This window comes from Echiichthys vipera (genome assembly GCF_963691815.1).
Source record: "Echiichthys vipera genome assembly, chromosome: 9".
In the NCBI taxonomy this organism is placed as follows: Eukaryota; Metazoa; Chordata; class Actinopteri; order Perciformes; family Trachinidae; genus Echiichthys; species Echiichthys vipera.
Window position 1 is genome coordinate 12730889 of NC_139834.1, and position 16325 is coordinate 12747213.

Genomic DNA, 16325 nt, shown 5'->3' on the forward strand with positions numbered 1-16325 from the left:
TGCCTCTGGTAGTGTTCTTGTCAGAATGTAGCAATTAATATGTGAAGGCTTGAGGCTTAAAAGTGCAATTCAACCCCTCCACAAAGCTTTGATCGTGGCCTTGCCACAAGCCTTATCTCTGATGATGTGTGCAACAGGAGCAAGCTGAGAAGTTGAACAAAGTTACAAATCAACAAGCAACAGACAAAATTTACCGGGCAAATATTAACATTACAAACCACCAAGCAATCAAATCACTACTGCTAAATGTTTTTCAACTTGCCTATCCTATTACTCAGCATACGAAATATGTGAAACGTTTTGTGCAATCACCAGTTAAGTCTGATGTTTTTAAATCATTTGATGTTCAAAGCTTGATTTGTTTTATTTTTATGCTGTGATCATCTGAGGTGATTCCACTGTACAGTTAAGCATTATATTCACATAAGATGGTACTTACTAAAAAAAGAAAAAGAAAACCTCTTCAAATTAACAACTGACACCCTGACAAAGCAGTATTAATGCCTTGTTGAACTTTTGATGTGTTTTTTTCCCTGGTTGCTTTGGACGACAGCCTTTTTTTCAGTAATATATTGCAAAATTCAAATGATACTTGATGCGGGAGATTTGCACAACATATAAGTCTCCCTTAAATCTAACCTCTGTTTAAGAGTTTCCTACACTGTATACAGTGGGTTTCACCGCTTGTACTTTTCTATCACTGACGAGCATGGCCAACTTTTCATGTTCCATAAAGCAAAAATAAACAATACAGCTACTAATGTTTAAATATTTCACAACTCCACCACACATTTGAACGTTTCAGCACCCCTATTCTGCCAAGCTGTGAATTGTACAGTTTTCCTGTAGTTTATATTTGTACTTTTTTTTTTTTTTGACTGTTTAGAGGAGGAGGAGGAGAAGGTGGTGTTGGTGGTGGCGGCGGCGGTGGTGGAGCGGTTGCTTTGATGTATATTATTCCATCAATTCGGTTTGAATTGGACTTTTATAGGATATTATGCAGAGTCTTCTGCTTTGGTGAAATACTTCCAGTAGTAAGAGATTTCTGTTCTCTGTCACTTGTATCTAATTGTCACCATGTTCTTCGCTGCCAACTCATGGTGAGCAGAGGAAGGAATGACTATTGTTGGCATATTCATTTGGATGCAGTGAGCACACGGAGGGGCTGAGGTGCACGGAGGAGGAGAAGGAGGAGGAAGAGGAGCAGCTCTGACACTTCCTACTCTGCACATCTCACTTCTCTCTGGACAACATTGCCCCCTGGTGAATATGCTCTGATTGCCCAAAGCTTGTATTCTTAAAACTGTGGGATTGCTTCTGCCTCCTGTATGTTCCACTGCATTACCCCACCCTACCCTGCTGCACTCTAATCTCAGACTGTATGTTGAGAGAGAAATAAATATTATTTTGTGCTTGATGGTGCGTTTCATTGTTTTTTTCTTACCGTTTATATATTTATCTTGTTTTTAATTTATTACAAGTACATTTATAATTAGCCACAAGCTTATGTGGCGTGGTGTTAAGATTACAAGTACGATCATTTCAACCAATAAAATCAATATATTAAATAAATGACATGACTTATTTGAAAGTGTGACGCGCACTCAGTCCATTGATGTTTTCACTCGCTGCTGCCGACATATTTGAAACAAAGCCACAGATTCGCCACATTCAACACGAAATAACCCCTTAGTAAAGTATAGGTGGAGTGGGAGTAATTAAAAAAATTAAATAAACTCTCCCAACACAACATCATTTATAGTATTATGGTATCATGGTTAAAACGTACATAAAGTCTCTACTTTAATTGCAAAAGCCAAGAAATAGACCCTTTGCTTTGTGTGGCGAATGTGTCATCCCGCGTCTACGGCGTAACGTTACAGCAACGGTTGCCCCCTTTTGTTCAACCGAGTTCCTGAATTATTCCCAACACAATGAAATGATCGAGATATTATTATATTGTTTTATAAACACATTTCACTTTAACCTACGCGTGCTGTGTGAATCTCATCTGGGGAGTATCTAATGCATTAAATCTGCAAACCCGTCCGAGCTGCTGTGAGGTTTTCCGAAGCACGCAGTCCTGAGGAACGTGGAGTAGTAAGTGTTTATAACGTTAGTCCAGATCTGTAAACGTTAAACGGTCGAGGGCTGTTTTTTTGTGGGAAAATAGGGGTCACATTTAGACGAATAAAAGGTATAAATATCGTTGGTAATTATGTGGTAATATCACTACCGTGAAAACAAGAAGTGAAGCCCTGATCCATAATAAGTATGCCTGTCTATTTTCCCTCGTATCGCACAACGTTTGAGAGCTATTTCGCCACAGAGAATGGTAATTAATTGGTCGACCGACTTTAGTTACTTAATTAACAACACCTCAATGAAATCGGATGTTATTCTGTCATTTTGTTGCTCAGTATCATCAGGGATTCACAGGGTGAGGTCATTGTGGAGGGAAACACTGTAGGAGGGTACAGTCAGAGCTACAGTGTATCTAACTTCAAACACTCGTGTGTTATATGTCATTAATCAAAGCCTACTAATATAAAAACTGCAACGTTTTAAGTGACACCCTCGGATTGTGTAGCTAACGTGTGAACACAGCTACAATGTAGCACGCGAGTCAAACTAACCTCATTAACGTCACTGAGCTGAATGAAACACTGAGCGTCAATTAACGGAAGTAAGCAATAGCTACTTTGTAACGTTAACTCGTGTGTGGTTAGCTGTAGTTGTATTGTATGTGCTGTTTCGGAGAGTGAACTGGTGTTGTTGTTTGCTAGCTGCTTGTTAGCTTTGCTGGCTAACAGCGTCAGGCAGCAATGTTTCATTGTTTGAGGAGAAAGCATCAGCAAAATGGCTAAGGCTAACGTTAGCTGGATTAGAAAGTCCTGTGGTGATATTTTAGGATTATTAAACTAACATTCGGCATGTGTCCATTATTGTTGTAGCTAGAACTCAACTGTGAAAGACCTTGCAATTGTCAATTAGCTTAGTGTTTGTTTCACTGCACGTTCACCGGACATAGCTGCAGTTAGCAGGGAACATAAACAAAAATATTGACCTAAATTGCACCTGTTACTGGGTAACCAAACATGACACTTTGTTTCCTACTGGGAATGAGTGGCATGGTCACGTGACTGCACCATAACAGGTGCACAGTGTGCAGGCACGACTGGAGTCTCTTAACTGATAAAAATGACAGTGGCTATCTATTGTATTGTAATTAAATCTCTGGGATTGATCCTCCTTTGTGTTCTTCTCTTTCAGATGTAAACTTGACAGCATCTGTCCCAGCAGTGGCTGTTGGCACAATGGGGCTGGACTTTGATGTAAAGACCTTCTGCCACAATCTGCGGGCCACCAAGCCCCCTTATGAGTGTCCTGTTGAGACTTGCCGCAAGGTCTACAAGAGCTACAGCGGCATTGAGTATCATCTTTACCACTATGATCATGATAACCCAACTCCTGCACAGACTGTACCCCAGAAGAAGAGAAAGGGACGGCCTCCTCGCGCCTCATTGGCTGGGTCAGGGGATACGGACGATGGTGGAGGTAACGGAGGTGGAGGACCAGGACACGGGGGAAACACACCGGGTAGCCCCAGCCGGTCAGATCACTCTCACTCCCCAGGCAGAGAGACAATGACCTATGCCCAGGCACAGCGCATGGTGGAGCTTGAGTTTCAAGGACGTATACACCGTATTAGCATATTTGAGAACATTGACGTAGTGTCTGAGGAAGATAGTGATGCGGAAGATGCTCCACCATCTGGTACTGGTGGTGGTGGTGGCGGGGTGTGTAACGGTAGTGATGGTGGAGCTGGAGGCAGCGAGGTAGGAGGTAGTGGCAAGGACCGGCCAGATATCCCATCCTCTAACGGGGGCAAATCCACCCCAAAGTCGGGGAAGCATAAGAGTAAAGAAAAGAAGAAGGATGGCTCATCTCATCATCACAGCGCTCAGTCTGGTCCTGCAGTCAAACTCCCTGAGGCGGTGTTCAGGGAACTGGACCAAGAGAGACCTGATGCCCCTCCTCGACCATCATCTTATTACAGGTCTGCAATAAGACTTAGAATCTGTTTCACTAGTAATTACATAGGAGGTGTAAAAATAAGAAGCAAGACTGTTGTTAAGAACATGGCACATTCTAATGGGGTGCATGGATTAGACGAGGCATGTTTTTTTATACAGAAATATGGTGAGTCATGATTATGTGAGGCACAAATTTACAGTCAGACACCAGTTTTTGCACTTGTGCAGTTCATTGTTCTGCATTGCATTGTTCTGCCTGTATCAGGAACTCAATTTTCAGATTCCTCATATTATTCAGTAGGATTTAATTTCCTATTTCTACAGAAATTTGAATTTTGAAGTTGTAGTCAAACCTATTCTCTTCTACCCATCTACTATTATGTAATGATATAGACACACTTCTTTCCCACTCTGGTGTTCAGGTACATTGATAAGTCTGTGGAGGAGCTGGATGAGGAGGTAGAGTATGACATTGATGAGGAAGACTACATCTGGCTTGACATCATGAACGACAAGCGACGGCGTGATGGTGTGACACCCATCCCTCAGGAGGTCTTTGAGTATCTCATGGACCGCTTGGAGAAGGAGTCCTACTTTGAGAGCCACAACAAGGTATCTGAACTTAGAAGCTGAGGAAAACTATTATATATAAACATTAAAAACACATTTCAACTGTGTATGATCTCTCCTTATATTCCTTTCTCCCAGGCTGACCCCAGTACGCTAATCGATGAAGATGCTGTCTGCTGCATCTGTAACGATGGAGAGTGTCAGAACAGCAACGTGATCCTGTTCTGCGACATGTGTAACCTGGCAGTGCACCAAGAGTGCTATGGTGTGCCCTACATCCCAGAGGGCCAGTGGTTGTGTCGTCGCTGCCTGCAGTCGCCAAGTAGAGCTGTGGACTGTGCCCTCTGTCCCAACAAGGGAGGCGCTTTCAAACAGACAGACGATGCACGTTGGGCACACGTAGTATGTGCACTCTGGATCCCTGAGGTAAATCCACACAACACCATACGTGATCTTAATCAGAACTTCATAATCTTGCAGATATTGAGGTTTTTTATTGCACTGAAAGTATTTTTTTACATTCCAAATTCCAAGCTGCTGTTGAGGTTTTAGAATAAAGCTTTGAATATCCGTCATCATATTTTATGGTGTCATCAAACAAACAAAATCCTCACTTTGGTTATAGGGGCCTGCCTCCCTTTTTGTGCAACAAGCAGAAGAACAATTGTTTGACCACAGCATAAATGTTTTTAAAAGGCTGAACGGCAACCTTATGGATTGAAGCAGAATTTGTTTCAGATAAAAACATGTTGTGAATTTTATTATTACGTCTATCTTTTTTCAATAGATTTTGACTTGGATTTTACAACGCCCTGGAGTTATTGGAAATTTTGGAAGTTGTAAAAAGTCCTACACAGCCATATATATATATATAAATATATATATGTCTCGTCGAGACTCAGTTGAGTGATCACTTAGTTGAGTGATTATACTAATACTAATACTAATACTTTATCTGCAACTGTGCAGAAATAGCTGGTTTAAACAGAATCAATAGACATGCCAAACAAAACAGAAAAAAGCTGTGCAGCATTCAGATCTTAATTTAGAACTCAAATTCAAAGTTATCAATGAATCATCAAACTATTCGGTACAGACCTACTAAGTGGACTAAACTAAAAGGATATAAACCTAGATGTAAATGATCACTGTTGATGTACAGTTTAGCAGGGTTCAGTGAGTCTGCTGTCTTGTTACTACCCTAACCCTTTGATTAGAGTATTGCAATAAAGTGAATTTTTGCTGACTCTCCTCAGGTGTGCTTTGCGAACACAGTCTTCCTGGAACCGATCGACAGTATTGAGCACATTCCTCCTGCACGCTGGAAGCTCACCTGCTACATCTGCAAGCAGCGTGGTTCAGGCGCCTGCATCCAGTGTCACAAAGCCAACTGTTACACAGCCTTCCACGTCACCTGTGCCCAGCAGGCGGGACTCTACATGAAAATGGAGCCCGTCAGAGAGACGGGGGCCAACGGCACCTCTTTTAGCGTCCGCAAGACAGCCTACTGTGACATCCACACTCCCCCAGGATCAGCACGACCTTTGGGAGGAGTAGGTGGCACTAGCATGGGTTCATCTCACAGTGAAGGAGAGCTGGAAGAGGATGACGAGCCCAGCATTGGCCATGACGATGACTCCAAGGGCTGGAGCTCTGAGCGAGCAAAGAGGGCGAAGGCCAAGTCCAGACTGAAGATGAAAAGAGCAAGGAAGATCTTAGCTGAGAGGAGAGCTGCTGCACCAGTGGTGTCTGTGCCCTGTATACCTCCCCATAGGTACGTAGACACCGCATGTTTTGCCTGTATTATAACTGCTCCAAGACGCACATATGCCTGGTACCAAAAACTGTATGTGAATCAGCAGGTTGACAGAACCAAACAGATCAGTGTCTCTGTGTTTCTTTAATTGCATACTAATCTCTGCTTGTTCTAGAATTGTCATTCATAAAATCACCCATACCTCCTGGAACAGGGGAGACATCCCCTATAACAATAAAGAAAGTTTTACATTAGTGACATGGGAGTACAAGAGTTAAAGTAGTGCTTTCTCTGCAGGCTGAGCAAAATCACCAGTAACTTGACGGTACCTAGGAAGAGCCAGTTCATGCAGCGACTTCACAGCTACTGGACCCTGAAGAGGCAGAGTCGTAATGGCGTACCTCTGCTCCGCCGGCTTCAAACCCACCTGCAGTCCCAACGACATATTGACCCAATCCCACCCCAGCCTCCGTCACAGCTGCCTCCGGTGACATGTGTAATTACCACCAAAAAACAAAAATGCTGCTGTGTATATGTTGATGTAATTCTGTTTTTGCCTCATTCAGTTCCCTTACATGTTTGTGGGTTTATGCATGTTGCTGTTGCAGAGGGACAGTGAGGAGAAACAGTCTGCTTTAAAGGAGCAGCTGAAGGCATGGCAGAGACTGAGACACGACCTGGAGAGAGCCAGGCTACTGGTAGAGCTCATCCGCAAGAGGGAAAAACTCAAGAGGGAGACGGTGAGATACAGCTTACCTTTATTGTTGTCACCAACAGATTTCTAAACCTTTCAACAGGTTTGCTACAGTAAAGACATATAACCACCGGTTAATACATTTGTGATAACACCGGTATAACTGATTACACCATAAACGCACCACAGCTGTGTCTTGCCTCTCCATGTGTATGGTTGAGCTTTTGCTTTGCCCCTTCCCTTCCACGGCCATGTTGACCAGTTTTTATATTAATATGATGTTTATACAAATATGATGCTCTATTAGAAACAATATAAATATATTATATAGGATATAAATGATCTGATTCTGCACTCTTGCTTTTCACTTTGACACCAAATCCTCCCAACAATACTTTTATTTGCTACCGGCAGCTTAGTGCAGTCACATATGAGTTTGTGAGTATGTGCATTAGAATTAAATTTCTGTACTCAGATTTGAGCAGTTGTACATTGTTAGAAAGAATGTGTCTGTGTTCAGATTAAAGTACAGCAGATGGCGCTGGAGATGCAGCTGACTCCCTTCCTGGTGCTGTTGAGGAGTACGTTGGAACAGTTACAGGAAAGAGACATTAATAACTTCTTCACTGAGCCCGTACCACTGGCAGAGGTAAATGCACACATTCCCACACAATCGGGAGGTTTGCATATTCATCTTACCTATCTTATATCAATGTTATTTTTAAAATCTGATCACATTGACATGTTTATATTTATCTCCTCTGATATTTAAATTAGTATATAATTTATTTTAAATATATTACACCTCCCTTCTTTTACTTTTTCGTTTGATTTATAACCTCATGAAAAAATGTTTAAAACAATTATTTATTTGTATATATCTCTGCTCAGTATGTTACATCCAAATCTTTATTAACAAAATGTGTGTGTGTTTATAAAACAAATATTGACTGCTATGTTGCCCATGATCTCTATATTGTCAGAAACATCAAGATTCCAGATTTGGTCAGGCTCTAATCCTGACCTGCTGATTTTCACTGTGACTAATACACACTCGCATCTGAACTGAAAATTCACTGTACATGTACAATAACTATTCAGGTGCCGGACTACCTGGACCACATTGACACTCCAATGGACTTCCAGACCATGTGGAACCTTCTGGAGTCCCATCACTACCTCACGTTTGAGGCCTTCGAGGCAGACTTTGGCCTCATTGTCAACAACTGCCTCAAGTACAATGCCAAGGACACAGTCTTCTACCGTGCTGCCCTGCGGCTTCGGGAGATGGGCGGGGCCGTCATAAGAACCGCCAGGCGCCATGCTGAACGGATAGGCTTTGACTATGAGGCTGGAATACATCTCCCCCGAGAGCCGAGTCCAGACAGTCAACGTGACCAAGACAGAGACAGAGACAGGGAACGGGAACGAGAACGGGAACGAGAACGGGAGCGGGAACGGGAGCGGGAACGAGAACGAGAGAGAGAACGAGACAGAGACCGCGACCGTGACAGAGATAGAGATAGAGACCGTGACCGAGACCGAGACCGAGATCGAGATCGAGATCGAGACAGAGACCGGCCATTGTCCTCTAATGAAGAGGGTAAGTTAACCTCTTTCAATTTGGTTGGGAGCTTTATGGCAACCTAAGTTGTTTTTTTTCTCAAGCGCCAAAGTGAAATAAATAGGCGAGAGGCAGACTATTTCAAAATATTTACCTTTGGCAAAGAGAACTTGTAGGTTGTCCAACCACTTTTTGGTGGCCAACTAATACCTTGCATTTGGCGGAAAAAAATATGTTCTAAAATGACACACTCTTCAGGAACATTTAGCAGAGTAGGAGCTAGATGAAAATACTTTATCACACAAATGTGAGTGAAATACTGGAAGGAATTGGGGTGGGAGAAAAATGGGAGGAGTAAGGATGGCACAAAGGGATTGAAGGGCAGACCACAAATCATGGGTGTAGTTCAGTTACATTTTATTTATAGTGTCACATCATATCAGAGATGTAAAATACATTCCTTGTCACAAATGTCACTGGAACAGTACTGGACATAAGATGCTGAATACAAATACATTGTAGAGAAGAAAAGGATCTCTGGCACATTACAGCATCTTGACCACTAGGTGGCGCATGGCATTCATTAAACTCAGTTGCTAAAATCATTAGAAATCCATGTTGCTTTTATAAACTGTTTCTTGATTTTCCATTTCTTTGGTTTAAAACCAACCCATATGCATCTTTATTACTAGATAAAGTAGCCTGTTAGGCCCTCTCACACATTTAATTTGAGCTCCCATTAGAAGAATTTTTGAACAGGCTCAGATTAAGTTTAATAAATCTGGCATACATGCTGAATTTGATACCAGTTTAAACCACATTACATAAATTAGCATCCTGCCTTCCTGCTTCTCACAGACATGCTCCTGCCAGAGAACAGGCGACGGCTACCACTGGAAGAGCAGCTCCATTACCTGCAAGCGCGCCTTGATGAAGTTAGCTTGGGAAAGCACAGCATTGGTCAATCTCGTAGAGCCAAAGCTCTGAGAAAGGAGATCAGCGTCATTAAGAGGAAGCTAGCGCATCAGCGGGAGGGAGGCTCTGGTATGGGGGGCCGGGAGTCTGTGGGAGGAGGAGACCGGGGTTCTTCCCTCCCCCATCACCCATCCTCTTCAGGACACCACGATGAAGGGGGAGAAAGCAGCAGCCAGGAGATTGGTGGAAAAGGTGCTTCTTGGAAGATGTAAAATATTATTAATGTTCATGAAAATGAGGATAGCTATTAAAGGACAGTAACATAATAAACATTTGCTTGCATTTTAATAATCCTCTTTCCTCCTCAAGATCTGAGCGTGTCCTCGTCTGCCCTGGCTCCAGAGGTGGGCCGACGGACATCTGTCCTCTTCTCCAAGAAGAACCAAAAAATGGCTGGACCCCCCAAAAGACCAGGACGCCCCCCTAAGAACCGGGATGCTGGCTACGCTGGGGCAGGGTTGGGCCAAAGCCCTATCGGTCCCCCTCAGCTACCCCTACTGTCACCAAGCAGGCAGAGAAAGAGACCCCGCAGCCCCCGCAGCAGCTCCAGCTCTGACAGTGACAGTGACAATGACGACCTGCTGCCAGGTACAGTAGACGAATGCCTAATAAACGTTAACGTACAATTAATTGAATCATATACGCACCTCACTCTCACTTTTCCTCAGGTCTGCCAAGTAACGGTTTCGATGGCGGAAACCAGCCAGTAACGGAGAGCTTCCGTGTGTACAGAAGTGAGTCTCGTCTCCCTCGCTCCAGCTCAGACTCTGAGTCCACAACCAGCAGCAGCAGCAGTGCAGCTTCTGACAGGACCAGGTGATTAGTGCACTAACATTAGTTCATTGTTCTGGGTTACTCCAGCATTCTCATCAGCCCTGTTTTCAACCGCTACAGGCAGCTGTTTTAAATCAGATGTGCCAATGTACAGTAGACAGACAAAGTTGCCAATTATCAGGTGACACATTAGCCATACGATAAGGCAACATTATGTCAGGGCAGTGTGTTTCTAAGCGTTAATGCACAAACGTAGCAAATATGTGCATCTCCAAAAATGTCTAACTATTCCTTTAAAGTGTTTACAAATATAATGTTGCAGTAATGTAATCACAAGGGTATTATGGCTTTTATGCAATGCTTAGATGTGTAATAATTCTTTTTAGTCGCACTAAACAGATAGCAGTGTAAAACAACAAGAAAATGAGATCCTCAGCAACCTCTCTTTTACCACTACAGTTAGTATAGCAACTACTAAGTGTGATTAGCTGTTTTTATGGTGTAACATAAATGGTTGATAGCATCTTTGACCAGTCAGATTCTAAACACTTGTATTAAAGTTATATGGATCTTTATGGTGCTGTCTCTCTTCTCTCTAAGTACAACACCCTCTAAACAGGGCAGAGGAAAGGCGTCGTTCTCTCGCTCTGCCTTCCAGGAAGACAGCAGTGAGGAGACGTCGGGCACTGAAAATGACTCCTACTCAGTCGGAGGATCGCGGAGCGTTTCACACTGTAAGCACACTTTCACATCCTCAAACGCACATACGTGCAGTCATCCCTGTGCCAGTGGATAAGAAATGACTTTCTATTCATTTAGACATTGAGTGTCTTCTCACAATTATTTGAATGTTAAAGTAGATGGTTATTCAGTACAGGCAAGCTGTAACATGTTGTTGTCATGAAACTTATTCAAACAGAAAGCAACTAAAACTGCAGACGTGTCATTTTCATCCCTAGATATGGGCGTGGCAGCTGCTGCAATTGTTTTCTATTTTATAAAAATTAAACGTAACAAAAGAAAATGCACATAAAGAGATCAGCATTCACCATGTGAGATATTTCATTTTCAAGCTCAAATGACCACCAAAAACAATTGTTTCACATACTCAACCCTGCTTTCACCCAGTCTCAAAATTATAACGTTACATTTCTCTCATTTTGTAATAAAAAACTAGTGTGATCATGCTGTTTGGCCAGAAGTGAGGTTGCAAAATGGTGACTGTCTTCCTGTGTCTGTGTTCCCTACCATCAGTGGTGCGTGGCCGGTCTAGGTCAGGATGCTGGATGACCTCCGATGACTATTCTTCTCTGGAAGCTCTGGACCTGGTGTGGGCCAAGTGCAGAGGCTATCCTTCATATCCTGCTCTGGTGAGACACAAGTGGATACTGAAAATAGCATAGACCAAGTCAGGACAATCTGCAGGTTAATGAATGTATGTCTTACACTCCTATTGTCACCGTCTGCCTGCAGATAATTGACCCGAAGATGCCCAGGGAGGGGGTGTTCCACAGGGGTGTCCCTATCCCTGTCCCCCCTTTGGATGTGCTCAAACTTGGGGAGCAAATGACCCAGGAGGCCAGGGAGCACCTGTTTCTGGTTCTCTTCTTCGACAACAAGAGAACTTGGTCAGTGCTCTAGATCATCTTGTCTCATCTTTTTGTATTACGAATTCTGTAGTCACTAACCATTCTTAGTTTGGCTTTGTTAGTTCTCACAGACATCCTGTGACATCCAAAACACAAGACGTGAACAAAATAGGCTTCTGTTACTGGATGTGAGCACACAAGTAACTATGTGGTCATAGTTCAAAGGAAACTGCACTGCTTGTATTGAAGTGCAAGGCGACAGAACATTTAGCAGAAATAGGACAAACGTGTTTTTTGAGAATAGAAGAGGATGGAGAAAACGGGTCGTATTTTAGGTCACTGCGTGCTGCGCAATCATATGTGTTTATGATTTGCTTTGTAAGTTCAAACAGTCCCACCTCATTTTAAGGTTTATACTTGTATTTTGGGTTTCTTCTAGAATACGTTAAGTCAAAGGCAACTGGACTTGGTTATTTCCACTTGCTTTTGGCTTAAATTTCTTTGGGGAAAACGATGACCTGGACAAATGAGAATATTCACAGGCTTGTTTACATGCTTTTATATTCAATTGACATATTATTTTTCTCAAGTTGTCTGTCTGATTATACCTGTATTCACCCTCTGTCTGAAACGCTCTGGTTTAGCACCTGTTACCTCAAACCCCCTCCTGAAAAAGCCCAGTCTGCTCTGATTGGTCAGCATTTCTGAGTCCAAGGCACCGTTTCTGAATATGGGCAATGTGCCTTTCTGTGGGCTGACACGGAGTCATCTCAGAAGTGTTTTTCAGTCCCACGTCTCACCCAGATACACTCTCTTTTTGTTCTAATCAGCTGTCTGCACCAGCTCCATCAGGCTCCCATCACAACTGCAACCTGAAGCGTTTATTTATGCTTTAAGTCTATTTTTTTTGTCAGTACAGGCGTAACGCAAGGTTGATGCCAAATAAAAAGGCTGAATAAATATATTTGTTTACATTTTGCAACCTGGGCGGAGCAGAGCATGCTGTGTTTGATTTAATCCCAGAGACACTCCATTGTCCAGCAGCTGGGAGGCAAGACACGGGAACACTGAGGAGTTGCAGTGTTTATTCATGGGCAAACTATAACCTACACTGTACATTTACTGACAGTTTCACTGCCTGGTATTGTTTGCCCTGCTGCATGACACTTGACGTTGGATAAACACTGTCAGTCTGCGAGTGTGACACAATGTGACATGGTCAAGATACAGCTTGAGTGATTTGTTACCTTCACAGTATTTATATAGCACCTGAACTTTCTTTATAATAATAATAATAATAAAAAAAACATGGGAAACTCACATTTTACAATACAGGACCTTTAAAGAACCAGGAACTTATTTATCTATCCTGCACAATGAAATGCCTCAGGCTGTAATGCCTGCAGAGGAATTTTTACTCTTCTATTTTAGCTTTCGCATGTTTCAGTGTAAATTCAATGTACCTCTGTTTGATTGGAAATGATTTAATACTCAAGTATATGTTTGTGTGTATTCAGGCAGTGGCTGCCACGCTCTAAGCTTGTGCCGCTCGGGGTGGACCAGGAGCTGGACAAGGAGAAGATGCTGGAGGGCAGGAAATCCAACATCCGCAAGTCAGTGCAGGTGGCCTACCACCGTGCCATGCAGCACCGCAGCAAGGTGCAGGGAGACCCCAGCAGCGAGACCAGCGACAGTGATTGAAAACACACCCCACATACACACACCCCACACACAAACACACACACACACACACACACCTGGTCCTTGCAGGTGTTGTGGAGTATGCGTTGCTCTATCGAGAGCTCAGCCCTCCATCAAAGAACACAAGAAACAATGCCAGTAGTACAGAGTGGGGGGAAAAACGTCGACTACATTGGCCCGACGACACACACGCATCATGCACACTAAGCCGTATTTAATCTGACATGTAAAATATTGTATTTAAGAGAATTGAAAAAAAATACATTGAATTAATAATAATGATGGAAAAATATGCTTTGTTCAGAATCACCAATCAAAATATTCCTCGTATGTGGTCGATATGTTTAATAACAAATAAGATGACGGTTTACAGACTCGAAAAATGAACACTGTTACACTATGATGCATACACAACTTTGCCTCTCCCTGTTATTCTAAAACATGTTGTTTTACATTTGAGCAGGGAAATACACGTAGTGTGTGGCAGCGAATGCCATCGCCCCAACACATCTTCACATCCATTGGCCACCTCTCCGAGAAAACAACTAAACAGGCCTGGTGCTAGTGTCCAGTCACTTATCAGTGGAGCACAAAGAGAGACTGTTGCAGCCTGAACTGTGGACATACCATGTTAATGTTATTTATTCTGCTTACTCCTTCTTAACTAGGTCCACAAGCTCGTTTTATCATGGACTACTTCTAATCACTCCTGCTACACAAGACGTCATTGTGTGGTCTTTTTTTCCCGTTTGTCACTCTGCGTTCATCATGTTTTTACGGTTTTCTTAACGTACGTCTGTCACACAGACCGCTGGTCAATGAATAATGAGGACTAAACTGAAACACATGATCGCCTCACTGTCTGTCTTAGTCTCAGGCTGATGGCTTTAGAACTTTTATATATACAGATTGCATAAAGATAGAAGTTTAATAAAAAAAATAATTGAGTTTTTTAAACTTGTGAGTTGTATTGTGATCACTGTGCGTCTGCATCTGAGAGTGGACTCACTGTTCAACTTCATACTGGTTTCCCTTGAAAGGAATATCCTTGTTTCCTTCTAAGGAAATTGTGACTCATAAGTGCTTATCAAGATTTATTATGCTGTATCTTTCTGATACTGTTTCACATGCACTGACGCTTCATAAGGTGCATATTTGCCCTCAATGAACATGACTGGACAACTTGTATGTGTCTTTAAAAGGATTGTATACGCTGCAAGGACGAGTCTTGAGGGTGCACAGTGTTATAAACCCTCAAGGAACTTCCTCTTTTATAATAACGGTAAAGAAAGTATGTGTCCCAACATCTGATACCTTGTGGATATAGTGCTTTGCTCAGCCTGCTGGCTTTTCATACCTAAGGGAGTTAAATCATAGCATATGTGCCATATATTATAAATCAGGTAAAGGTGCAATAAACATAAGTAATGTGAAAGTATCAAAACGCTCAATTGACAGAAATGCACACAGCCCGTATTCAGATACTAGGGCTTTTAACGAGCCATCAGGACTTCTGTATGGTTGTGATACCACAACTTTATGATATACTGTATATAGGTAAAAGGTGCCGTTAGTGTTTCCCGGCTGCAATGATGTACAGAAAGTGCAGATCTCTGTACTCTGGCCATCAGAGCAGACTGCTTTTTCAGGAGGGGGGTGTTTCAGACAGGGTAAATACAGGTATTCTCAGACGTACTGTATGACAAAAATTATGTTTCTGAACATTAAAGCATGTACACATGTTCTAGTAGAAACTCAAAATACAAGTATGAACCTGAAAATTGGCATAAAATAGGACCAAAAAATCTGAATAAACAAAATGGTACTCAAAAAGGTCCTTGAAAGATACAGGGTAATTTAAAAATACACCAAATGTCACTGCATTTTTAGGTTTAATACCTTATGACTACATTTTACTGCCATGGTAAATGCATTTCCCATAAGTTGACTCACTATTATGATTATCAGTTGCTACATGTGCGTACTTGCCAGTGATGACAACCGGTGTGAATTTCCTTAACCTACACATGATAAAGATCCCCCACCCAAATGGAACACCCACTCACCACAACACTGATGTCTTCAGATTTGCTGCGAAAACAGCAGCCATCTGAGTAAAGACGCCTTGTTTCCTGCACTGAGCAACACTCAAGGTCGGTGGAAACAACTGATAAGCATCAGACAGCGGTTTCAGCAGACAGTTTTTTCTACTAAAGTCACATTTTTGATTTCCGTTCTAATTGTAGCCACAGACATCTGCTCTAACCTCTCTCTGCACACACACAGTAGCACATTCCTATCTGTGTGTGGTTGTGGTTATAATAAAATTGTATTTTATTGATGAGATAACCACAAATCCGTTTATGTACAATAGCAGCCAATTCATCTAAACCAGTGCAATCTTTTAAGCTCATGTTTCTGCCTGCCCTGAACAAATTCACAGCTGTGCCATGCTCTAATTCATTTTAACTTTTTATTTAACTTTTTAACTGGACTAAAAGGGATGTCAGCTGACTTGGGAATGTTGTATCCATCCACCGATGTGTGGTTTTTAATCACCGCTGGCTTATCTCATAGTTGCTTGGAGTGTTTTACTGTGTATGTTTGTCACAATATTGAGTTACTTTCCAGATATAGGAGTAACCTACTTAATGTATATATCATA

General features: G+C 42.3%; 2 protein-coding genes across 2 annotated transcripts in view; one reads left to right on the forward strand and one right to left on the reverse strand.

The window, feature by feature from the left end:
* LOC310951221 (ninjurin-1) overlaps window positions 1-16325 on the reverse strand; it is a gene marked incomplete at both ends in the record, with an annotated part of 249679 nt that overhangs the window by 55675 nt on the left and 177679 nt on the right.
* Window positions 1964-14468, forward strand: brpf1 (bromodomain and PHD finger containing, 1). Its single transcript, XM_083920684.1, has 16 exons — window positions 1964-2100; window positions 3274-4060; window positions 4460-4649; window positions 4746-5033; window positions 5864-6381; window positions 6661-6859; window positions 6972-7103; window positions 7578-7706; window positions 8159-8660; window positions 9480-9788; window positions 9906-10184; window positions 10265-10412; window positions 10971-11104; window positions 11625-11740; window positions 11844-11998; window positions 13477-14468. Exons 2-16 carry the CDS (start codon window positions 3318-3320, stop codon window positions 13658-13660), a joined length of 4026 nt encoding a protein of 1341 aa, XP_083776810.1. The 5' UTR covers window positions 1964-2100; window positions 3274-3317; the 3' UTR covers window positions 13661-14468.

Excerpts from the sequence above, each read along its gene's own strand:
- brpf1 (XM_083920684.1), top strand. The coding sequence starts at position 3,318 with ATGGGGCTGGACTTTGATGTAAAGACCTTCTGCCACAATCTGCGGGCC. Across the intron at positions 10,413-10,970 it reads GCAGCTTCTGACAGGACCAG|TACAACACCCTCTAAACAGG; the intron begins GTGATTAGTGCA and ends CTTCTCTCTAAG. Across the intron at positions 11,105-11,624 it reads ATCGCGGAGCGTTTCACACT|TGGTGCGTGGCCGGTCTAGG; the intron begins GTAAGCACACTT and ends CCCTACCATCAG.